Source organism: Poecilia reticulata, linkage group LG6, assembly GCF_000633615.1.
Source record: "Poecilia reticulata strain Guanapo linkage group LG6, Guppy_female_1.0+MT, whole genome shotgun sequence".
In the NCBI taxonomy this organism is placed as follows: Eukaryota; Metazoa; Chordata; class Actinopteri; order Cyprinodontiformes; family Poeciliidae; genus Poecilia; species Poecilia reticulata.
This window is the reverse complement of record NC_024336.1, coordinates 19,316,520-19,341,620: the sequence shown is the minus strand read 5'-3', so window position 1 is coordinate 19,341,620 and position 25,101 is coordinate 19,316,520. Positions and strand designations below refer to the sequence as shown.

Sequence of the window (25,101 nt, the reverse complement as noted above, 5' to 3'; positions counted from 1 at the left end):
TGTATCAGGACGCAGAATATTGAGATTTGTTGAGAATCAGTGAAGTTCAGTTCGGATGAATGCGACCTAAGTGTTAGGTCGCATTTGAATCCGATACGTATCGGATATGGGTCACATTCGAAAAAGAATCCGACCTGTGCTGTTCACACTGCCATGAAAAAATCGGACACAGGTCGCATTACGTCAAAAAAAATCGAAATTGGGTCACTTCAGGCTGTGGTGTAAACACACCCTTATTAAAGCTTATTATGATTTAAAATAGCTTGTAATTGTATTAGAAGTATTTATTTGAAAATCCACTGCAGAGAGAAGATTTTTGCATTTCCATTAAAAATTAACATGAGGTGTACTTCAATCCACTTAAACAACGTGCTACCTTCAGTGAATCTTCCACTATTTGTTCATCTGTTTACGGTTACTGGCACCTAAAAAAAGTTTGGACATCAAACTTTTTGTCATGTGGGACAAAATCATCAAGTCAGATGTACTCGTGGATCAAATAAATATTTTTATTTAACTAAAAGCACAAATAATATCATGTTTGAATATCAACACAGACCATACAAAATACATATTAAGACTGAGTACTATTGACTTTGATACAACAGCTTTAGCATTCAGATTAAAATATTTTAAATAACTCAAAATAAAATTTTAAGATTTAAAGAAACTGGCAGCCGTACTGCAATCACCTTTATTGTATGATGACTCTGTTCATACCTAAATGTTCATACCATTTCGACATACAAGGGTTAAATTATGGATCCAAAACTTTAAAAATGATTATTTATGTTTGCCTTATTTAATGAAAGTCCACCAGTTTCTAAAGTAGCCTATTTCTAAAGTATTTTGGGACCAATTAAAACATGTTATTCTGTTCTCAACAATCAGAACAAGGCTTATGTCGTTTTTTTTCTTCAGCCAAATTTACTAAAAGTAGATTTGAGTGCACCAAAGTTTGCCTCTCAGTAAAAATCCCTGTATATGTTTCTATTTACTAGGAAATTCAAAGTATGCAGAAAGTGCAGTTCTTACTTCAATACTTGAAGGTTTCACTTTCGTTTACCTTCTCTACGGAGATAGCTTCTCTGACTGTAGGCGTGTCATTTTTTATCACGCGTCACAGTTTTGTTTTCCTTTCCTCGCGGTTGTTGGAAAGAGCAACAAGCCCAGTTTCGTTTTTCTTACAGCCGAGTCATTAAAAGGACCCGCTGTAAACGAATCACAGCCTCATTCACCAACATGTTTTCGTGGGGAGAGGACTACCGGCAGAGCTTTCGCCAGAAAAAGGGCTCAAATGTCCCAACTTCAGATCGAGTTCACTTTCTAAACGTCAGCTTCCACATCAGGGACCTTTCTGCTGCTCGCAATGTTCTCGCTTTCGTCAAAGATGCTGGAGAGGCGTCTATTATCCGCACACAGGAGAGCGCAGATGGGAGAAGAGGGAAACAAAGTGAGTCGTAATCCTTTACAGTGACCGGACGAGAGAAAGTTTCATGTTTGCACTCATGTGCTGTTGCTAAATTTGCAGAGTTTGTTGACTGCGGTGAGAAGATCCGGGCTGTTAGCTGTGGAGATGATGTTGTCACGCTGCTCTCTGATGGAGGTAAAGTCTTCTGCTTGGACCCAAAAGTCACTCCGTTCACTCCCAGGTAACAGGGAACTCAAAGCCACGTTTTATTTTTACTGCGATGATCTTGGAACGTGTTTGTAAATGGGGTTGTATTTTATCAGACCTCCACCAGCGCTGTCCGGCGTCATAGTGACCCAGATTGCCTGTGGGAGCCATCATACTGTTGCTCTCACCAAAGGTACTGTTAACTCGCAGTCTGCTCTATTTCAATAGTTGGTTAGAAACATGAGATAATGTAGATTTATTAATCATTTGTTAGGATAATTAGTCAATTATTAAAGTGTGGTTTTGTGGAATAGTTATTAGTGGTCAGTATCTGAAACAGATTGATTTTTTTAAGTTGAGTTTTACATTAAAAAAAGGGGGTAATCAGGCTCTTCCTGGCTGGCACCAATTTTTGGTTTACTTTGAGATCTGACCTCTGGTTAATCCCTCTTGCAGCAGCCAAGAAGAAGAAAAACAACTCAATGGGTGATGTTTTTTCCACAGATGATCAAGTGTACACATGGGGAAAGGACTCCAGGGGTCAGCTGGGACTGGGTGGGAGTCATTCTGGAGCCGGCTCACCTCAACACATTAGATCTCTGTCCGCCATCCCGGTGGTTCGCATCTCTGCGGGAGGAGAGCACAGCTTTGCTCTCACCGTGTCCGGAGGCGTGTTTGGCTGGGGCAGAAATGACTGTGGTCAGCTCGGACTGGGAGACACTGAAGGTGAGGCACAGATACATTACTACCCTCTGCTTCTGTTCAGACCAGTGGCACGCTGTGTGGCTGATGACTGGTCAGCCACTGACTGCTGTGGAGTCAGATATACAAATATATTAACCTTATTTAAAGTAAGGCCTTACTTAAAAAATTTTATTTGCTTAATAGCTTTTAATTATGTTGTAATTATACATTTAACATTTAAAAGTCTGACTGCTTCCACAGAGGAGAGTTTTCCTAGTCTGGATGTTTAATTCAATCACCTGTCAGCCAGTCTGTCAGGCTCAGCACTGCCACCTACGTGAGGCATGGTACTCTCTGCCTCACGCTGCATTTTCCCTGTGATTTTTCTTTGCGAAAGACAAAAATATTTAACCCACATTACTAGACAGACTTAAATAAAATAAGTCTGAAAATAAAAAAGTCTGAATGTCACAATGTGTAATGTGTAATTAAATGTGTATTTTGCAAATATAAAGACAGCAATAGGCATTAGACAGCACAACCAGGTGAGACGCAGCTCATCGCTGCCTTATGGTTAAAATCATAAGGCAACGATTTCAACCATAAGAATATTTAAATTATACAGAAAACAAATTTGAACCCTCCCGACTCCACTAAGGGACAAGGGTGAAAGAAAATGGATGGATGGATGGAGAAAACAAATTTGTAGAAGTGTAAAAATAGATTTACTCTTACTTGTGATGATGAATGTGAGGAAGAGTCTCACCTTCATCCCCCCGACTGCATGCCGCTGGTTCAGACTGGTATGCTCTAATAAAGTGTCCGACATTATTTTACTGCAACTCAAAGTATTTGTTTTGTATTTCATACAGATAGAAACACACCAGTGCTGGTCAATTATCTGAACACGAAGAAAGTCGCTCATATTTCCTGTGGACAGAAACACACTGTTGCTCTGACAAAGGTCAGTGATCCTAAAGTCTTGTTTCAGATTTCACAGAAATTGAAACTTTTATTGCCGACATGAGAAGTGAGACTAATCAATGTGGTTTCCTGGTTTTTCAGGACGGTGCCGTGTTTACGTTTGGCTCCGGCCAACACGGACAGCTTGGACACAACTCATTAGAAAATGAGCTCCGTCCTCGGCTTGTTGCAGAGCTCTGGGGGGCAAAGGTCACCACAACCGCATGTGGGAGGTACTTTAGCATACTTTTATAAGCTTATTGTGACCTCATGTGCACAGTGAGATATTTTCTGGCTGTTTTTTTTTCCAAACAGATCTACCTTATAGTGACGTGACTTAAAGCAAGACTTATACTACAAAAAAACTTTTGTTAGTTTTAATTAGGAAATTGTCTTTCATTACTCCATCCACTTTCTGCTGTGCGTCCCTAGCAGTGGTAGTGAAACAGACTATCTGCATGATGCTTCACATGTAGTAGAGTCTACAGGCCTTACCTTAATCCCCCCAATACATTTTTCTTGTCACCATGAACAAACACCTCTAAACGTCATTATGACCATAAATTGTTTTTCTAGATGGGTTTTGGTTTGTCCATGTTGGGCATTACACTCAGTCCATGGTGACTTTGAGGCTCCAGGATCTCCCACTTTACCATCAGTTTATCCAACCTCAATTGTTCCTAAACATCCAAAGTATTCTCTGTTTTATTAGGGCCGACAGTTTATGGACAAATGGTTGAAACGTTGACAGAATTGTGTGTTTCAATGGGAAAGCTCTCCCAGACAGATCAAAACTGGATTTGTAATGAAAAAGCCAAGAAACATTAAGCTTCTGGAATGATCTCCTCAAATCCCTGACCTCAACTGAGTTGAAAATATGCCTAAAAGCCAGATTTGTACCAGGAAACCAAGCAGTTTAAATGTAGCCCACTAATTCTGCCAAAAAGAGTGATAAAAAAAATGCAATCAGAATTACATCAAGATGAAATAATCTTTGATTTTTTGTGCTGGATCAGTCTGTATTTGAAACAAAAGCACATACAAGAGGGTGCATTAAAATTATGTAAATGATACTGTAGGTTTGTAATTATTAACCAAACTGCTTTTACTCTTCCAGGTATCACACCTTGGTGCTGACAGACCGGATGAAGGCGTACTCCTTTGGTTGTAATGACCATCAGCAGCTGGGACGTGACGAGGAGAGTCATCCGTCTGTCCCACTACCTGTCCAAATACCTCTCTGTAAGTCCTGACAGTTTGTACTAAGGTAAAGGTACAAAAAAATGAATTATTGAAGAAACTTTACATTTATTTAAATTCCATCTACAGTGTTGGCAGCAGTAAGTCTCACTCTATGAACTAAAACTTATTTTCAATGAAAGCTGACTGTACCTTTACAGATTATAAATGCATTTTGCACTTCCACTGATAAAGAGTACATTGTAAATTTGTCAACCCAAAAGTTTTATATTTTTTTTAACCTTTACAAATTTTATTTAACCATATTAAAAACCCATTGAGATTAAAACACTATTTTTCAAGAGAGTACAGGCCAAGACGCAGCAATAAATACAACACAGAAAAATAGTTAAACTCTAACTGAGATAAGGAAACTTTATGTGTGGTCCAGGAACAATGTTACCAACAAAATAGCCATCTTATTTCAAACATAATATATTGCATGAAGATAAGGAAGATTGTTCCTGCAATCTATTAAATATCACTCTCTTAATAACCGAGGAAAGTAATGTCACATATTTAAATAACATTTATTATTTCTCTGTAGGTTCCACAAACGGTCACCGGATTGAAAACATCTTTGCTGGAGCAGATTGTTCGTTTGCAACCTGGAGACCTACAGAGGTAACACCACAAATTCTTGAAAGTTTAGCAATATCTTCATCCTTTTATGTCAACACATAATCTTTTGTCCTGTTTTGTTTCCAGGATGGATTGAACTCAAAGATCAACTTAACACAACAGCCCATTGAAAAACTGGTGGCTCAATGGACCTCTGAATGTGATGCACAGTTGGGGCAAGCGGCAAAACGGTAAGAATAATCCAGTTCATGTCATTACCAGATGTTTACTTGCCAAGTATGTTATTATGATTGAGTAATCTTTAATTTTTTTGCATTGTGTAATTTTGCTAATGACCTCTTAACACCTTTACAGGGAAATTCATAGAACATTTTCCTCTCCTTCAATTGTGAATCGAAGTTTCCTTGAACAGAGGTACATACAGACTTTCAAGTTTTAATCTGAATTTCTTTGTATCTGTTCCTGTTTTAAATTAGATATTTTTAAAAATCATTTTAGCAAAGATAAGCATTTCCAGACCTCATCAAACTACCCTGGTTTGGATTTATCGTTGGCCAAAAGAGTGTTTAAAAACCTGCTAACTAAGGATGTTCTTCGAACCGAGGTTTGACTACAAAATAAAAACATGCACGTTTTATTTTACGATCTGATTTAGTGATGGAAGATGACTTTTTAAACCCAGGTTCTTGTTTTGCTCCAACAGGTGGAAAAGGCTGTGCTGCTGTTGCTTCCTCGTCTTGACAACAGACCGGTGGGAGTGGAGGGTTTGAGGGTCTTCCTGGTTCTGACTGAGCTTCTTCATGTGACTCAGAAACATCGTCAGCCACAGCTGGCTGAGGAAATCACTGCTGCCTTCCAAAAACTTTCTCCTGAGAGCCTCCGGATTATAGGTACAGTGAAACGGGCCTCTAATAAAAGTTAAATCCAGTATTGGACCGACTCTCATCAATGCTGTCCTCCTCAGGAGACTGGTGGTATTCACTGTCATCCTCTACCATGACGAGACATGTAAGCGTATGGAAGGCGGCCCTCTCATGGCGAGTTTCTCGCATCTCAATAAAGAGTATCCTGCTGATCCTCCAGAATCTGTACAACGTTAGTATCAACTTCACATCACATTTAATCTCATTTTCATTTTGGCAAAAAAGTACATAATCTCTACCCATGCCTACTCTTTCTGACGCTGCACATGTTTGTCTAATTTAAAGGCCAACAGGAAGAAAATCCCTGAAAAGACATTTTGTGTGGAGTTTAATCCAACATTTCTTCAAGAAGATCTGCAGCTCTGGCGTAGAATGTCACTAAACGGGGTAAATAATTAGAGGTTAATTTCTATATTTATTTTCATGTATTCAACAAAATAGTAAAGAGATATGTATATATATATATATTATTAAGGCAGTCATGTTAATAATCTGAATAAAATTTGTTTTTATTATTGTCATTATTTCCTCAGATGGGGGATAATCAACCCCTCTTGCTCTGTGATTTTCCATTTCTTATGGATCTGAAGTCAAAGAAAATGGTTTTTGACACCAACACTGCTTGTTCTCAGGTGAATAAGCATCGGCATCAAACATTAACAGTAATACAAATATAAAGTTGTACTTTTCCTTAAAAAAGTGAGTGTTGGTACAAGATTAACAGTCTGAAGTAGTCACAAAATGAAGCTTGAAAACAAATGTCTTTCAAAGTTATTTATTTTGCTTTTATTTGAAACTCAAAATTGTTCCTTAGGCGGAGCTTCAGAAGGTTTTTGTTCCTCCCTTTGGATGGATTCCCCAGTCAAATCTTTATTTTGAACTCAACCTGAGCCGAGCTTCTCTTTTGGAGGAAGCTTTTGTTCAGCTGGCCTCTGCTCGTCAAACTGACCTCAAGAAGCCACTCGTGGTGAGTGTTTAGTTTTTACTATCAATGCTAAAGCTCAGCAAGGCCACCTTGTCCTCTAAACATTTGTAAAATGTGTATTTCTCAGGTGCACCTTGATGGAGACTCAAAGATCACACGGGTCTATAGATTAGATTTCTTTCATCACATCAACATAGTTAAAGAAAAAAGAGAGATGTTCATGTTGAACGAGTCTAAAACACTAGCTTGGTTCTCCTCCAGAGTAAGAAGACGTTCTCATTCATCTTTAAAATGCTTCCTTTCCCACTAGAGACAGACTTAATATTGTTTGTATTTTATTAATGCAGGCAGCAGAGAGCGACCAGCAAAACTTCCACCTGTTTGGGATTCTGTGTGGACTGGCCTTGTACAACAACAACTTCCTACAATTGCCCTTCCCACTGGTTCTGTTCAAAAAGCTGCTCGACATTGAACCAACTCTGGAAGATATGATGGAGTTCAGCCCAGGAGGGTGAGAAAGTATTAAAATTTCACTAAAAGTCTAGACAAAATTGTAGCTGCTAGATGATTCAATAACTTATTTGTTTTGGCTCTTTTTGAAGGTGTCTGCGGTACATATTGGACTACGAAGACAACCTGGAAGACCTGGACATCACCTTCGAGGTTGGTGATAATCTTAATTATTCCCTTCAGAGTTTTTCATGCGATTTTGCAAACTTCTTCATTCCTTACTTTCAGATTAACTGGGATGAGAAAGATGTTGACCTTGATCCTAGTAATCCAGGAAAGCTGGTCACAAACCAAAATAAGTAAGCCACTCAAACCAAAAAGCTCTCATTGTTAATTCAGTTAGAGAGGTTGGCTGATTTCGAATGTCTTTCTCCCAAACAGGAAAGAGTTTGTGGATGCCTACGTGAATTATGCCTTCAACACGTCAGTGGAGGGCGTGTTTCAGGAGTTCAAGCGCGGTTTCTTCCTGGTGTGTGACCAGAAGCTGGTGAAGCTTTTTAGACCAGAGGAGCTGCAGGGAGTCTTAGCGGGTGGAGACATCTATAACTGGGTGAAGCTCAAACAGGTACACTCAGCTTACTTTTTCCACTGCTACGTTCTTTGAAATTGCTGCAATAAAACTCATAACTCTGTTTTACTCTACACAGAACACACAGTATGATTTGTTCAGTGACAAACACCCAACCATACAGATGTTTTGGGAAGTTTTTGATGAACTTACAGAAGAACAGAAAAAAGATTTTATTTGTAAGTAACCTTCTAGGTTCTTTTTCTTGTCTAAAAGTTTTGACATAAGACAATCACTGGCAGACAAAGAGTTATCGATTCTTTTAAATTCAATTGAGTTTATTTATATTGCTGTAAATTGCAGCAAACAGTCTTCAGGGATCTTTAAAAAATACATTTAAAATCAGTTCCACTCATATTTAGTAGAAAATAGCAATGATAAGCTTTTCTGTTCAATAAACCAGAATGCTGCTTTGAAACTCCACTTTGTTGTGCTTACTCACCTTTAGTAACACAAACACAGCTACTCCACGCTTTGTGTGCAAGGGTTTCATGTGATTAGACCCAGGCATCCTTATATACTGTTTACAGCTCCGCTGCACAGAAAAACCTCTCACTTTCCTCCTTTCATGCAGCTGATAAAAATGCTGATGAGGGTTTCATTCTTCCCAGGCAGAAATAATACCAAGATCAGCTGACTTCAGAGTTTAGTGTCCAGTGTTAGTGTTGTGTATAGGAAACGCAGTGAAAGTGGCAGGGAAAAGCTATTTAGCCCCACTTCCAATGGTTTGTATCTCATTAAACCAGTGGCGTGTATATTATTTTTGAACATGTGTCTTTGTAGTTTGAACACATTTGTCATGAAATCATAAAAATGTGATTATTTGATTGTCTTTTGAGTGGATTTTTTCTTTTTGTCTTCCTCAGTGTTTCTGACTGGGTCTCGGAAAGTCCCTGTTCTTGGCATGGACCAGATCAGGATGAAAATAAGAATAAAACAAATCGAGAGTGGCTCCCATGATGAACATTTCCCAGAGTCATTGACGTGTCACTCTATCCTTGAATTGCCGTTGTACTCGACCAAAGAGATCATGCAGGAAAGACTGACGGAGGCCCTGGAACCAGAGAGAGGATTCAGGACATGAATCTATTAACATCTCGCACACTAACTCACACACTAACTCAGGAAAATACATTGCAGTGCACTGAAAATATGCTATTAAAATGAAGTGAAAGCACTTAAAATATATATCTCTTATATATTTATACTAAACAAATGACCTTTTTTTTTTGTCTGATCTACTGCAGTTAGTAATTTTATTTGCTCAAGGCTTTGCTAAATAAAGTATTTTATTATTATGTGATATGCAGACATGTATTTCCTTACATGTTTACATTTTTGGGTTGTCACTTGTTATTCTTAGTGTTGTTTCTGATGTGACTTTGTTCCCTGTCTGTTTAAACAAAGGGTAAAGAAGATCATTATTTTTTTTTATGAAACATTGACCAACATATTTGATGTGTATGATTTTGGTGAAGGCACTCATAAAAATGCAATGTTTGTTCAATTGTTGACTGTATGGGGTTTTCTTTATAACTTTGTAATTTAGTATTTTTGATATGTAAAGCTGCTGAAATGAAACACAAATCCACCTGACTTGACTTGACTTAAACTATTTATATTATCACTGAAATATGCCTTAAGTGAATATTAGCCACCATGGCTACTCAGTGGCTGGGAGTCTGGTGATGATTTTATGTTTTAGAAATTGTAATAATTGCTTATTCTTTGTGATTTGTGACTTTCACATTTGTAACTGTATAATAAGCTACAATGTAGTTGGAAATAATTAAAGACTGGTGGTTATTGGGGGGAAAATGGGATTTGGTTTGAGAAAAATATTGTCATCAATGCAGCTTGCTGGCTACATTCCTATAATGTATTTAATCAAACTAAAAAAATATAAACATATCAGTTTATATGTGTACAAATCAACTGAATGTCATGAAGTAAAACTAATCATTAAAGGTTACTGCTACTGTTTCTGTTATAGTTTCTGCAGAACATGAAGAAAATAAACAATGTGGTGGATGGAGCCAAATGTGTGAAAAAACGTTTAAGAGAAAGACTAAAATAAACTGTTTTCTCTTGACTTCTCTTGCTGGAGAGGACAATAAACCACTAGATGGCGCTGTTATTCTGCTGTTGAATATACCGTGAACGGAAACAAAGAACAGGGATGAGATCATCATTTCACACTGATGCAGCTTCAAAGTGTAACTTGCTTAAAATCTCCAACCTTCACGAATTGAGATGCATAATTTTAAATAAATGCAAAGAATTATTATCTTTTTGTAAATACTCAACAGCCCCTAATTTTATTTTTTTTAAAAATGCTACTGGAAATGTTACCAGATTTGCATAAAATACAAGGTGACAAGAGAGAAAGAAACTACAAAGCTTAGAGAATCAAAACAAATACCAAACAATTATTTGAGATAGAATTATTGTAAATTATCTGATATTACGACTACAATTAAATATATATTAAACAAATCAATACAAAGGTGATTATATTTTTTAACTAAAAGAAGATGAAAGATGACTGGATGCTAAAGGGTGGCCAAATGTGATCAGAAAGGCAAATTGCACATGAAATCAAAATATGAAATTACCTGAAACAAAGAGAAGCAACACAGAGGCAATCAAATTTAGTTCAAAAGGGGGAAAAAATAAACAAAGAGGCTAAAATGGCCCGAGTAGCATGTTTACTTGAAACTTATTTGGACATTTAAATAGATTCTATAAAAGACAATTTCTATCTGTCTGATTTTACACAAAATTAAACATTTTCTGTTTTAGGTCTTTTAGGGTTTAAAAGTTATTTCTTCATAGATTTTTTTCCTTAAAAATGTATATTACTGTCTTCAAAGTCAGAGATTTGCACACATTAAGATTACTATGCCCAGATGAATATGTTGTGCATTTGTAACCTTCTAACAAGGTACCACCCAACATTTATGTCATGTCAGGTACACTTGTAGATGCATTTTAGTACATCACCTCAAACACATTGCTTCCTTGTGATATGATGTCATAGAAAAACCAAGCGAAATCTGTCAAGTTAGGAAGACACCCGAGGCCCATGTTTAACTACAATTTCCAGATGCTTGAAGATGCCAAATTCCTCTACTTATACAGCCATATGCCAGTATAAACACGATGGGAATGCCCACCAGTCACACGATGGCCTGAGGCTGGTTCCTTGTTCTATAAATGAATGTGTTTTGGTGCAAAATGTCTCTGTGAACCCCAGAAGAAAAGAACAAATTGAAGCAGGTAAGAAAGTTTCACTATCTACTGTGAAACTAGTCCTGTACCAATAAGCTGAAAGGCCTCTCAGCAAGAAAGAAGTCAACATAAAAAGACAGATTACAGTTTTCACTCAAAGGCAAAGGCATAGATTTTTAAAGATATATTCCATGGTTTGAGGAAACAAAAATTAATACTGACCATCTTTACAGTAAGAGGTAAAAGACAACCTTGCATGCCTGAGACAACATCCCGTTGACAGCATTGTGATGTGAGAGTGTTTATCTGCAGAAAGAACTTGCATTTTGAAAAATACATGTACTGTGAGAAAATATCAAAGCAAGATCTAATGACGTAAACAAGAAAAGTTCCAGGGTTGGGGTATGCATCCACTCCCACACCCCAAGCCTTCCTTCTTGGTTGTGCTAATGAAGAAAAACTCAAATTTAGCACACGTTATACTAAAGGCCCAGGGGCCAAAACTGACCCACAATAGCTAATGTGGCCCTCTAGACTCTAAAGGGCAGCAGAACCTTCAAGGTAAACGGTTGTGTATTAAATATTATTTTATCAATCAAATCAAAGCAGATTTTATCTGTGCACTGTAAACATACATCGATGTGAAGAAATGTTCAATATAATTTCAATTAAAGAAGTAGCCTACTGAACGCAGTCAGCAACTGATTAATATGCCTGCAATCTGCTAATATTTTATCAGTATTTTCTGCCACAACTGGCCCCTTGAGGACATTCATGATCTTGATGTGGCCCGAACTGTAAATAATATTGACACCTCTGATCTAGCAGACCGAAAAGAAACAAAACAGTTACAAACGACCAGACTGTGAATCACCTTGCTCATAATCAGACCGTGTCTAAATAAATATGGGGTGTTATGGGTCGTTTTGTCTCGATGCAAATCAGAGAACAAACTCACAGGAGTCCGTTACATAATTTCTTGGACTTCACATGAGTTCATTCAGTTATTTTCCACTCCGCTACGAGAAGCTCGCCGCCGCTGGACGCCGCGCCGCACCGCGCACGGTCCGCGAGGGCGAGCTGGAATGCATTGACGTCAGAAGGAAAGCTGCTGGGCACTGCGCGTGCACGCCCAGTTCTCATTGATTTAGCCGCTGCAGAGCGGGCGCGCGGCTCTTCAGCTGGAGAGAGTCGTATCAAGAAGAAGTGGAAAGAGTGGCTCCGCCAGGAACCGACGTGGAGCGCAGTGAGGGAGCAGAACGAGGAGGCGATGCTGCTCGTCTCTGCGTCTGAATTCAGCGGTGACACCGAGGCTTTGGGAGGCTGCGGAGATACGGAGCCGCTTGCAGTTATCACGGGACATTTGCGCAACAATGGTAAGTTAGCGCCGCTGCTGCTGTTGTTTGTCCGACGTTGTAGCGGAGTGATGTTGTTGCGGAGGAGCCGATGAGCTGTTCAGCCAGGATGGTGACTGTGTGCCAAGTTGGGACTGCAGTTTGAACAGCTGGCCTCAAGTCCAGCTGAAACAAACTGATGTGCACTAATTCTGTTAGTGTCATTTAAAAAGGAGGCCTGTCAGTGTGAACTTGGCCCAATGAAGCTGTTTAAAGGGGTGTTAAAGAGGCTGCAGCTCTGCTTGATGACGCTGCAAGTGATGAAGTGCTGCTGATGATTATCAAACTGATAAAATGTATTTATTTGAAAAGGACATTTGGTTTTAAAACTCAAAAAGGCTGCTATGGAAAGGCAAATTAAATAACACGAATAAGTGGTTAGATACATTTGGAACTAGACTGAATAGATTCAACCAAAGGTTAAACGTAAGATAAAAACAACAGATTGCTAACTACACACATAGAAAATTAAAAACGTATCCACAAATATGCTGAACATGGATAAGCATCTGGATCAGATTAGAGCAAAAGCTCTTTAAGACACAATATATGTGCTGAAAGATGCCAGATAATCACTAGAGATGCACAATTATTAATTATTACAATTATCACATGCAAATTAATTCAAAAATACAGAGGAATAAAGTGAGAAAGAGTACACAATTGATTATCTGCTGCATTTGTAAAGCCAAAAATCCAGTAAGAGTAACATTAATGTTACAAGTGGAATGGTTTGGCATTGAGTGAAATAGTAATTTGATCCCTGAGCAAAACATGAATCTGAACTGTGTGAAGAAAGCTTCCATGATCTGCACAGCAGTAAGACGTTTTCCTTACTTTCTCACCAGATGCGTTTACTCCTTAGAAGATATTTTGGTCCACCCCTCTGTATATAAACTCTCTAATTCATTGGGTTTCTTAGCTGGAGCTTGGTAACTCAAAGCTTCAGCTCCTTCCTCAGATCTTTTGTTAGACTGAGGTCTGGAGGAGGTGTTGTAAGCCACTCCATCACCTTAATGTGGTTCTTCTGGGGCCTCTCCTTTGTTGTGCTGGTGGTAGTAATTTAATTTGACTCTAACACTTTGCCCTAGACCTTCTCTTAATCAGACAGCTAATACATGCCTGTACATGAGCACTGCAAAGTTAATATCCATTGTGAGGTTGGGTTTCCAGTTGTATTCTTGGTGACTGTATTGTCAACTGCCTTCAGATCATGAACACGCTCCTTCTGTGTAGTTGTGGGCTGATTCTTCACCTTTCTAATGATCACCCTGAGGTAATATTTCACCTGAGACAGATGATCATTTTGTATTTCTTTCATCTCCCAAGAAGCGCACCAAGAGCTTCTCGTTGAGGCTCCTGTTGACAATCTAATCCATCCCATCTTTGTCTCCTTTGGTCTTACAGATGAGAAAAGGGTTTGATAACACTGTAGATTGGTTTCATCTTCACAATTTGTTTGCACAAAGTGGTGAAAATATGCACTTTAGACATGACACCTTTAAAAAAATGAGAGCTCCTCCATGAGCAGTGTCTATATTAGGTTGTGCTACTTAAGAGTTGCTGGTAAAGCAAGAACAATAGCTTAAGATCGAAATGACAGAATGAAATCTTGTGAAAAACCTGATCATAAGATCAAAAATAACATAAAGATAATTAAAAATAAACAGAGATATGAATTAAGCTATAATGGAATCAAAATGACTGAACAAACTTATGCAAAAACAATAAAAGTTGAAAAGTAAACCTTTTTAAGGGAATATACTACCATGAACTAAACCTTTTAGAGTTCTTTGGAAGAAAAATGAGGCCAAAACATCACAGATTGTCCACTGTATGTAATAATGTGTTTCTTCCATATTCCTACACGGAGCAGCACCTTCAGGTCCATGTCTGTTGTCCTGGGGTAAACAAACAAAAACAATGACATCATTGCTCCAGATGTTGACGGTTGCGTTGATGAAGGTGGTGGTGGAGAACTCTCCACTCTGGGGACGGAGGATACAATCATGACATCACCAGGTTTAATGTCGTCTCCTGGCACCAACACATACTCACTTGGACTTGAGCGCCGTTATACATTACGGTTTCTTGTTACAGTATTGATTCGACGTGCCATTTGTGCTTCGGATGGAGATATTTGAGACAAACTCAAACACAAGCCCTCCAGCATCAGAGACAATAACGGAATATTTCTCCCTCTGCTGCTCACATTGTGCTGTAATTCTGTAATCCGCTCTCGGTACTTAATCTAAACTTGTTCTGTCGTCTGTCTGCCATTGTTAAATGAAGTGGAACATTGGTCTACTTTTGGTCTGGTGCCTCGAGGGATGGGGCATTAACAGAAGCTGACCTCGTCTAAAGCCTTTCTCCCTTTGGGCCAGAGGCCAATTTCGTTTCATTGTCATTTCGTTTCATTGTTTTGTCTTTTTCTTTATCCTGCTAGGCAACCCCCCAGCATTGAGGAACTCTTGACTCAGCCAACTCTCCTCCACCCTTTTGTTTCAACCATGGACTCCTCAAGGGACTTGACCTCTGCCCTGGACGGGCCTGCGGACCCCAGAGGTTTCTCCGGTCGCTCCGATCTCAGCGGCCTCTACCATCTGGGCCGGACGCTGGGAAGGGGCCACTTTGCTGTTGTGAAACTGGGCCGTCATGTCAACACGGGGCAACTGGTGGCTGTAAAGATGATCGATAAGACTAAACTGGATGTCATGGCAACAAGCCACCTCTTACAAGAAGTCAGGTGAGAAATGATCATTACGTTTTAAATTTGTAATCAACGTATCGTCTCTATGAGAAACAGATTAAAGAAATATTAAAGATATTGTCAAAAAAGACATGAGAGAACAAGTCTATTTGAATGCATTCTGTGCTTGTCCTAGTGAAATTAGATTAAAATTATTTATATTTTATTTGAGGATACATTGAAAGAAATTGTGATTTTAAGGAATTCAAAATAAGATAAAATGTTACGGTGTAGCAATTCTTTATTTCAATACAATTTACCACATGGTGCTTTGATATCAACAGTTGTTGGGAAACACTGATTGCTTGGCTAGTGACCTGAATCAGACGATTTTAAAATTTATATTAAAATCTCTCAATAATCAGATAAAAATGTTTCCACACTGTAATCCCTCCACCCACGTCCTCACGTCTCTTTCTGTCGGAGGAAGGTCAGACTGGTGAGACGTTTAAGCATCTTGGTGTATTTTGCACAAGTGACGGTCAGGCAGAGTGAGAAATTGATGTACAAATTGAGGCTTTGTCCTTTTTTATTGCTTCTTTAAGTTGTGATGTTAAAAAGAAGGATGCAATGAAAGACAAAACAAAGAAGAAAACATAATCTGCAGTAAACTGAATTATCTTGGCACATCAGTTTGACATCAACAGTAGTTTGTTTAAATTGATTTGGTGTAAAAAGATAAAAAAAAAATAGAGATTCATGGACAGTGATCAGAATTTGCTTGGTTCTCTTTGATTGGTGATCAGCATGTCAGATACTGAGAAACAAAGTTTTCCTAATCAGATCTAAGACCTCCCATCCGTATCAGTCAATCAACCAACTGCACGCACTTGCACTGACTTACTCTGTCCTCTCAAGCCTCCTGAGCTCACTGGACGCGTCTTCTTGTTCAAAGGGAGTTGGTCCTTTCTACTGCAGCCACATACATGCTTGGTATGAGCGATTGTCTCAAAGTTAATGACACCATGCATTCAGCTGTCCTCAGTGGCCATACACTCGTTTAGGAGGGATTGCTGCAATGTTGGTGACCCAATGCAATCAGCTGAGTTTCCTAAAATAACTAGCCTTTTTTTTTTTTTTTTTTACTAACTAGCCTGACAAACAAGCAGCATTCATGCAAGAATGACTCTTGTCTGAGGTGTTGGTCATTAAATTATTAAATAGAGTCTGTATAAATAAACCAAATGTAGTTTAACTGGATTAAATTAGCGTGGTGTCCTTTTTATTTTAGAATTTAATGACAAATCAGATAAAAAATAAAGGATGTTTTCATGTATAGATAGTCTCACCTCCTGAGACTAAACAACAGCTGGTGACTTGATGCTACAGACATCCTGACAATTAATTGTCATTTAGTGTTGAGAGTGGGCCGACAAATGTGCATGCAAGTGAGCATGCACAGTTCTTTATGTAACATAATGTTGTGCTGTTAATAATAAAACATTCCTATTGTGAAGAAAACCACAATCTGTCCATTTCTTTAAGAAAAGAAATCACGAAAACATGGCAAATCCACTCCGCAAAATGTACTTGCATACAAAGCACTGTTATTTACATTTACACTAGAACCACAGTTTTTATTTCTTGAATTGCAACAGGAATCAACTATTGTTGCGCATTTGTAGGTGCATGAGGCTGGTGCAGCATCCCAACGTGGTTCGGCTCTATGAAGTCATCGACACTCCCACCACGCTCTACCTGGTCATGGAGCTGGCCGAAGGCGGTGACCTCTACGATTACATCCTGCGCCACGAAGGCGGCGTGGTGGAGGGCACCGCCAAGCGTCACTTTGCCCAGATTGTGCGAGCGGTGTCGTACTGCCACCAGCTGCACGTGGTGCACCGGGACCTGAAGCCAGAAAACGTGGTGTTTTTCCCCCAGCAGGGCGCCGTCAAGCTGACAGACTTTGGCTTCAGCAATTTATTCCAGCCTGGGATGATGCTGGCCACCAGCTGTGGGTCGCTGGCTTATTCTGCTCCAGAGATCCTACTGGGAGAGGAATATGATGCTCCAGCTGTGGGTGAGAAACTCGATCGTGTTTATTTCCACTAGAGAATGTTGAATTTGGATGATTGATTGTTTTCTTGTGGATCTAAATCATTTTTGAAATATCAAAAACGCTTTAGTTTTTGAGGCATTCTAAATGTTTGCTTTAAGAAAACATTTCTTTTTTCCTGACCAAAAATTTCTATAAACTCTGAAAACTATCTGCTATCAAGCTATTTCCGCAATCCTAGAATTGCACCTGACTCTCTTTGTAATTTTTTTATTTCACTTTTGTACTATAAGACTATTAGATTTATTCAAATCTAATAAATCTAATAGATTTATTCAAATCTAATAGTCTTAGAGTTAATTCCTAGACAACAAGTTGTGGACAATTTGGAAAAATGGTTTGATTGGTTTGTCGCATGACATATAAACTAGTTGCTAATATCAGTTCTCATTTTGCAGCCCATGCAGGTGTGATACACCATAAAGTGGGAGAATTTAATTAGCACTCCAGACCCAATTACCCTGTTAAATAGAAAAAAAAGTAACCAAGGTTCGGGCAACGTCTCACCAGGAGACCGGAAGTGAGGAGCCCCGCCCCTTGCTCTTGAGACAGAGTTTGTGGAAGAAGACGGCGGTCGTTCTTTTTTTCCATCCTGAACTTGATAGAGAACCGCACCCAGTTCTCATTTTGCAGCCCATGCAGGGCTAAAAAAAAGTGAAATAAAGCTTAACCCCCTTTATTTCAGGAGTCAGTCAGCAGCCAACAAGATAAAAACAGCTTCAAAAATGATGAGTATATGCATTCATATATACCCATTGTGGATTCATGAGAGTGCATTTCCAGTGCACTTAACTTATGAATGAAGTCTGCAGATTTAATTTGTCACTTATGGGAGCTGCTCAAAAACATTACAGAATAAAACCAGAGAGAAGAATAGTTATTGTAGCACCTTTTGGCTTTAAAAAACTCTAGTTGTTACATTGGTGTGATGGATGCAGTTGTCAGAAGCTCTAGCTACACTAGAGCTATCTCAATAAAAGATGGCCCCCAAAAAAGCTTTTTTCCAGAGCAACACGGTGCTTCTCGCATTGGTAACTGTAAAAGGCTGTGTGTCCGTCTCTGCCCTCCTGACCCTGCGTGGGTACTCCTCTCGTGTTTTCGTGTTCGCTCCTCTTCGTTCACGTGCCGATGTGTGAATGCGCCGGGGTCTGAGCGCGTCTGCTGAGGATTATCGTTTGTATTTGGGTCAGCCCGTTGTGAGCCAACCGGGCACGTTCTGCACTGCAGCCCTCCCTGTGGAGCAGGCCGCAAAGCGGAAACGGGAAGCTCCGTGCCTTTTCTGCTCGCTCTGATTGGGAAGGCTGCGCTGATTGTGGGATTTGACATTGCAGGAACAGAAGGGGAGCTGAGGGGATTTGGTTTTATGTGTCCCATTTGTGGGGTTGGAGGAGGAGGAGGGAGAGGGAGAGGGGGAGGGTGTCTGCCTCAGGGAGGTTGGTGGTCTTATCTGCTAAGCTGGAATAGGCTGGATTTTTGTTTTGGCAGAATCTGGCCCACTTCTTTACTCTGGTCGCATCTGCACTGAATACAAATGCAACCCCACTGCAATTAGTGCTCTCTTGTAGAAGGACATTTGGTGCATTTAAGTTGCAAATGGGCTCCAAATGACAGCATGTGTAATTTAAGTGCTCGTGAATTGTCTGTTTTTATTTTTCCATGTGACCTTGCCCTGTGTAACAATGGGTGGGGTGTTGAAGAAACACAGCTCAACTTTCAGTACGACTCGCGAGTTGCATCAGTTCCTTTTTCCTCGGTCGGTTCCTGTTTCTGAAGGGACGTCCTATTAAATTCATTTTTTTATTAGCTCCTCTCAAGAACACGCTCTGCTTCGCTGCAAAGGAAGTGCACTTTCTCTGCCCTATTTTCATATCGTCCGGCGTGACTCAGCCTGTCGATAACACGGCTTTGTCATCGCTTCTATAGAAACGTACTCTTCTGACTCCCTCACTCACAAGCACATATGTATTTATGGATGTAATCCTGAGCTGCACGCCGGAGGAGATGTCCCTCAGAGACGTCTCGGCTTAGTAAGATGACTCATAAACCGTCACAAACACCGTGACTGCTCTCTGTGCCGCCCTAAGCAGGCCTCCTTCACTGTGCATGTGCGCTCTGTTTGATGTGTGTTTCATAAGAGGCAGAGAAAGAGGGAAGATGTTCACAAGGTGTAAATGCAGTAAAATGAGGTCGGCCCATAACTTTATACATGCAATCGGCTGCAAACCTAAGAGAACTGCTGACAGAGTTGTGAAATTCTTGTAATCCTGTCACATTCTTAAAGGGATAAGTGAATTTTTTTTTTAGGGTCGTGTTGACTACTTTTGAGTAGTCCCTATCTTTCCTACAATCATTTAGAAGAATTTCAAATTGGAACAGCTGGGACACTCTCTATGTACAGAGTGAAGATAAGAGGAAAAATGTAGAACTCCCCCGAAATCAGCTGATTAGCAAATACAGCTGATTTACCTGCTCAATGTTCTTTTAAGGGGAGTTGAAAACACTGACTGCCCGTAAATACCCTCCACACACACAATCCTCACTTTGAAAAGTTCAAACTTTGCCTTTTTAAAATAGCAAAATTTGAGGGACCGAGTCTGACGTTTGTGTCCTCAGACTCAACTCCTTGAGTTAAAGTCTTTGCAAGCGTGAAAACACCTCATGACATCCCCTTAGCTTGCTGCCACAACCATGCACCTCTCATTTATTTCTTGTTTTGTGGAAGCTGATGGTCGGTTGCGAGGGGCACATGGAAAGCCTCCTGCACTCACAGGTCCCGTTATAGATCAGGAAAGAGCAGCACAGCCAGAGAGGCTTTTTTTTTTTTTTTTTAACAAAACCCCTTTGTGTTTTCACATCGACCTGAAGGCTGGCAATTTGTTTATATCAACAATTAATGTTCCAGTGCTTGGAAAGGACACCATCTCCACAGCAACACAGTATAATAATAGCAAAAAGAAAAAGTTAGCTTTGTAACAAAATCTACAAACAGATTTTAAAAAAATCCTCAGCATGTCCTGAAGTTTTGTCTTATGTTCGCTTTCCACTGATTTGGAACGTGGACATAAGACAAGGATTTTCAAGAACTAAAGCTCGGCTTTCAGAAGCTAATCAGATGAAATATTTATTTTAAGATGCAATAATCATCACAGTCAACCTCAGTATTACCCCTCAGCTGGTCACAATTATTAACAGTTCAAACGTTCCTTCATATCTCTTTATTCTCTTTAAAGAAGCTTAAAAGCCATCAGTTATCACAGGATCCGTGGCGACGTCAGTACGACCATATGCACCTCAATAAAAGAGAGTATTGTTGAAAATAACTTTTAACTAATTAAATATTTCCATCATTTATTCTTGTTGGCCTTGATGATTGCAGCAAATGAAAACTGTAAAATTCAGTTTGTTCGAACTGAACTTACACAATACAATACCTTTTTTCTTGTTTTTTTTTCAAAGAAAAATCAACCTCGTGTCAAGTATATCCACATACTTTACAGTTTACAGGTTTTGCTGAGGTGCAAAGGAAGCTCAGATTACTTTAACAATGACCTTCAGCTTGTCTGCATTGTTGGTTCTGGTCTCTGTGACCTCGACAGTACGCCACAGTTCCTGCTGGGGCGTCAAGATTAGGGATGGAAGGGCGAAGGACCGGGTGTGGCAGAACATATTGATAAAACTACATATTAACAAACTGTTAAGATACTAAGACTTGTAAGCCATAGTCCACAAAATGTACCTACAAAAACACTTCATCTATATCACTGCTTTTAATTATTCTCTATATTTTGATTTTAACATTTTAACTATGCTCATTACTTTCACCCACATGCCATGTAGACAGTGGTAAAAGTTGCAGAAAACTAACTGTCACTATGCAACTGTTATATTTTATACAACAATGCATTCTTGGCTTTTGAGCTTTTACATTAAAATATATTTCACAAAGAATTTTGCCTCTACAATGTAAATATTCTGACTAGAGCCTATACTTGTCGCCTCAATCTAACATGGTTGAATAACCTACTTGACAGTGTTCAAGGTAAAACATTTACCACAAAAAATATTTTACTTCCAACCCAAAATCAACTTATTGCTGCTTCAGATTGGCTGCATTCTTATGCAGCGTTCAGGTACATATTTCTTTTCTATTGTTCTCTGCTTATCTGAAGTCTTGTCAGGTTGTCCAGGAGGAAAACCCACACTTTCCCAGGTCTTCCCATGCCAGACCAGATATCTTTTTTTTTTTTTTGTACCCTATAAAAAGAAAATAATTTTTTTTTTTTTTTAGCTATGAAAAGCCTTTTGCTGCCGTCTTAGAGGACAAACTGGTAGATTAATAGGAATATGTGACATTTATAGTTAGGACTGAGAATGAAGTGTGAAAGTGACACTTGTTTTAATTATGTAGTTTGTAAAGTGAAAAATGTTCCTTATCAGTCCGCCATAGTCAATGAATCAGAGGGTATTGTTAGTACACTTTCCTCATACATTCCACGTTACTGGTGACCAGAAGGAAGGCTTGAGCTCAATCTGGCTTCAGCTCCCGAATATACGCCAAACGACGCCTTTTTTTTTTTCTGTCTGAACTTGGATGGCCTTTTGTAACGGACCCTTTATGACGTACTTGCTCTTGAAATATGCACCTCAAAGGAAGTGCCTGTCTAATAAACCCGCAGAGCCTGGATCTGCTGCTGAACTTTGAGACAGTCCTGCAAAATTCTCAATATTATTTGACCTGTTCAACCCTTTTTCACAGTCTGTCGGTTTGCAACTGCAAGCTGTTATTTTAATTATTTAATTGCGATTTGATGACTGTCATTATTGTGTAATAACATTGAAATTATATATGGCTTTCTAAACTATTTTCTTTCACTCAAGTGTTATTGTCATTCTTCTGCGCAGTATCTGAACATGAATTTTCAGATTCCTAATTTGATTTAGTTTATAATTGTATCAAACTCTGATTTCTGTTAATAGATTGATCAGTATTTTCAGATGTTTAAACCTTCAAAGAAATGGATTAGACCAAATTTTATATAGGATACAAAAAAGGGGCTGAATACAAGTGCACAAGGTTGAAGATTTTAATTAGTAAAGAACGTCATTTTTATTCCAGAATCCTGCTTTACTTTGTCTTATCACATCAGATCTCCATAAAACACATAAAAATTTGTGGTAATATGACCAAAAGTTACAAAGCTAACAGGTTGCGAATGCTTGACCAAGGCACTGTAAACCCTGACATATTTATACATTTAGCAGATGCCGTGTGTGCTTTTGTCTGTGTGTGTGTACGTGTGTGTGTGTGTGTGTGKGKGCGYGTGTGYGTGTGTGTGTGTGTGTCTGGACTGGATCGCTGCGCCGTCAGCGGCTCCACTAATGTGTGGTGGGAATGTGTGATATTCCCCAGTGAGAGGAAAGCACTCCCAGCACTCAAGAGGTTCCTCCTCCCTGTTGCGTAACGCAGCTCTGGATGGAGGTGAGCGTGCGCTTGAGTGTACATTGTATGAGGAGAACTGAGGGCTTTTGTTTGGGCCCTCATGAGCTTAATATGGGACAGTGCCTGAATGCTTCATCAGCGCTGCTCCCAGTAACGCCAGTCCCTGGACAGAGGAGAAACTTATCGATTGTGTCCTTGCATGGATCCATTTTTAGTTGGATTAAGACTTTGCATCAAGCTAAAAAGTCTGGTTTTCATATTGCGTGCTAACGTAAAAGAGGTGCACAAAGTAGTTAGCATGAATAATTAGCATTTTTCACATGGTCAGAATCTCTGAAAAATAAAACTGTAGTTGCACAAAATTGCAAAAAGATGTTTGAGTATGTAGAAATTTCATATTGTGATTGTCGTACAGCTATCGTAACTCATAGCGTATTGTTCCTTATTAGAAGGCACCTTTGCATGTTAGTTTTGTTTGATTATTTTTAACTAAGACAAGCTAAAACTCATGATAAAACTAGAAGAAATGCCAAGAACAAAGTAAGGAGTATCTTTTAATGTTTAAAAAAGTCTTTAGTATCTTCATTTATACAAACCTAGATATGTGTGTGATATTTCTAGTGTCACGCCGGGGTTAAAACTGGAAGTGAACATTATGTGCCTGTGTTCCTGCCTCCAGTGTTTGGGAGAAACGCAGAGAGAGGCAGGAAAGACAGAAGGATGATCGTTCTCAGAATAGCACACAACCACAACGAGGCCTCTGTTTGTTACGGGCCTTCAGCCCTCAGCTCGGCTCGAGTGCGTGTTCCCGTCTGGCTCACGCTGTCCTGAGTCTGCATCAAAACCACGCTTGCACCAGGATGCCAGAGGAAGGAAAGGSAGGAGACGGAAAAAGAACAGAAGTGTCATAAGTGGTTAACATGTGTGAATGTGTTTTTTTTTTTTCAATCATGTTTTCCATCTAAGTCGTCTGCAGCTTGCTTCACTCAAACGTTTCCCCTTTCATTAATTCGGAATTTAACCAAGTCAGATACTGGAAAGTTTCATGTTCAGCCCTTAATCTCTTCAATAAAAACAGAAAAAAAAGTAATTGGACAGCTCATGTCTTATTAGGAAATTTTAAAGTACCGCAAGCAAAACTAATGTTCAGCCATTTTACATGTATATTTTAGAATACTTTTTCCTTTAAGGAGATAAACAGAGTCCCCATTTTTCTATTAAGCAGTGAAAATGCTGCACAGACCTGATCTAGCTTATACTTTGTAACACAATTGTTGTAGTTTTCTCATGTTGTATCATTTTAAGTAACACATAGCTTTGTTCCCCTCGTTTGTGGGATTCTTTCATTTTAGATACAGGAAACTGTTCAACTATTCTCTGCGAGTTATTTTCTTTATTTCAATCAGTGGCTCCAATTGCTCACTAAGACTAAGACTTGTGTGTTCCAGATATCTGGTCTCTTGGTGTGATCCTGTACATGCTGGTCTGTGGAGTCCCTCCCTTCCAGGAAACCAACGACAGCGAGACTCTGGTCATGATTCTGGACTGTCGCTACTCCGTCCCCGAACACGTTTCAGACGGCTGCAGAGAGTGAGTACACTGAGGAGTTATAATCCATCCATACATGACAAAGTAAAGTCATTTTTAATATTTGTTGTGCCACTCGTACACATGTGGAATTTTTTATTTAATTATTTATTGCAGTACCTCAATCGAACATTTAAACATTTACAAAAATCCAACTTGTAATTAGACCTCTTGTATTCAGTGGATAAAAATCCCACGCTACAAAATCAACTGTGCTACAATTATTGGCCCCTGCTGTTAAGATTGTAGAACCTCCTTTTGCCAATAGAGGCCCTCAGGCTTCGCTGTAATATTTCACAATGCTTTTACTGTTTCTCCCTGGACACCCACAGTCCTGGTTCTCGCGTTCTGCTCTCTTCTCTTTGGGTTTTCTACAAGATTTAATTCTGACTCCCAGGATGGCTGTGAAACTGGGTTCATTTTGTGTCGGGTCACTGTGCATGGTGGCAGTGACATGTGGCTCATATTCAGCATTGTTCTGTCACAGTTTAGCTCTTTGAAACTTTATAATCACTTCTCTAGCTGTAGGTATGAGTAAGTTTAGGGCAACAGCTGTGTTGTGATTTTTACCTAACTTGAAGTGGTGTTTTTTTTTTCTTTTTAGATATGATGTTTATAGATGTGTTTTATAT

General features: G+C 39.3%; 2 protein-coding genes across 2 annotated transcripts in view; both read left to right on the top strand.

The window, feature by feature from the left end:
- Positions 1–1,156: 1,156 nt before the first annotated feature.
- On the top strand, positions 1,157–9,923 carry LOC103466235 (probable E3 ubiquitin-protein ligase HERC3). Its single transcript, XM_008411683.2, has 23 exons — positions 1,157–1,453; positions 1,532–1,652; positions 1,735–1,811; positions 2,123–2,344; positions 3,175–3,266; positions 3,368–3,498; positions 4,383–4,507; positions 5,052–5,128; positions 5,213–5,316; positions 5,441–5,500; positions 5,585–5,690; positions 5,790–5,976; positions 6,051–6,181; positions 6,295–6,396; positions 6,543–6,641; positions 6,824–6,976; positions 7,062–7,196; positions 7,282–7,445; positions 7,537–7,597; positions 7,673–7,743; positions 7,826–8,009; positions 8,092–8,191; positions 8,879–9,923. The coding sequence occupies exons 1-23, from the start codon at positions 1,243–1,245 to the stop codon at positions 9,094–9,096; spliced, it is 2,931 nt and encodes a 976-aa protein (XP_008409905.1). The 5' UTR covers positions 1,157–1,242; the 3' UTR covers positions 9,097–9,923.
- Positions 9,924–12,345: 2,422 nt separating this feature from the next.
- The window catches only part of snrkb (SNF related kinase b), a 21,081-nt gene continuing 8,325 nt past the window's right edge, over positions 12,346–25,101 (top strand). Inside the window, exons 1-4 of the mRNA XM_008411682.2 lie at positions 12,346–12,619; positions 15,084–15,383; positions 17,012–17,406; positions 24,331–24,472. Coding sequence (XP_008409904.1) covers positions 15,148–15,383; positions 17,012–17,406; positions 24,331–24,472 — 773 coding nt within the window. The 5' untranslated portion in view covers positions 12,346–12,619; positions 15,084–15,147. The remainder of the gene's footprint in view (positions 12,620–15,083; positions 15,384–17,011; positions 17,407–24,330; positions 24,473–25,101) is intronic.

Coding starts and splice junctions, on each gene's coding strand:
- LOC103466235 (XM_008411683.2), top strand. CDS start 1,243: ATGTTTTCGTGGGGAGAGGACTACCGGCAGAGCTTTCGCCAGAAAAAG. Junction 5,129..5,212: donor CAACCTGGAGACCTACAGAG/GTAACACCACAA, acceptor TTTTGTTTCCAG/GATGGATTGAACTCAAAGAT. Junction 8,192..8,878: donor ACAGAAAAAAGATTTTATTT/GTAAGTAACCTT, acceptor TGTCTTCCTCAG/TGTTTCTGACTGGGTCTCGG.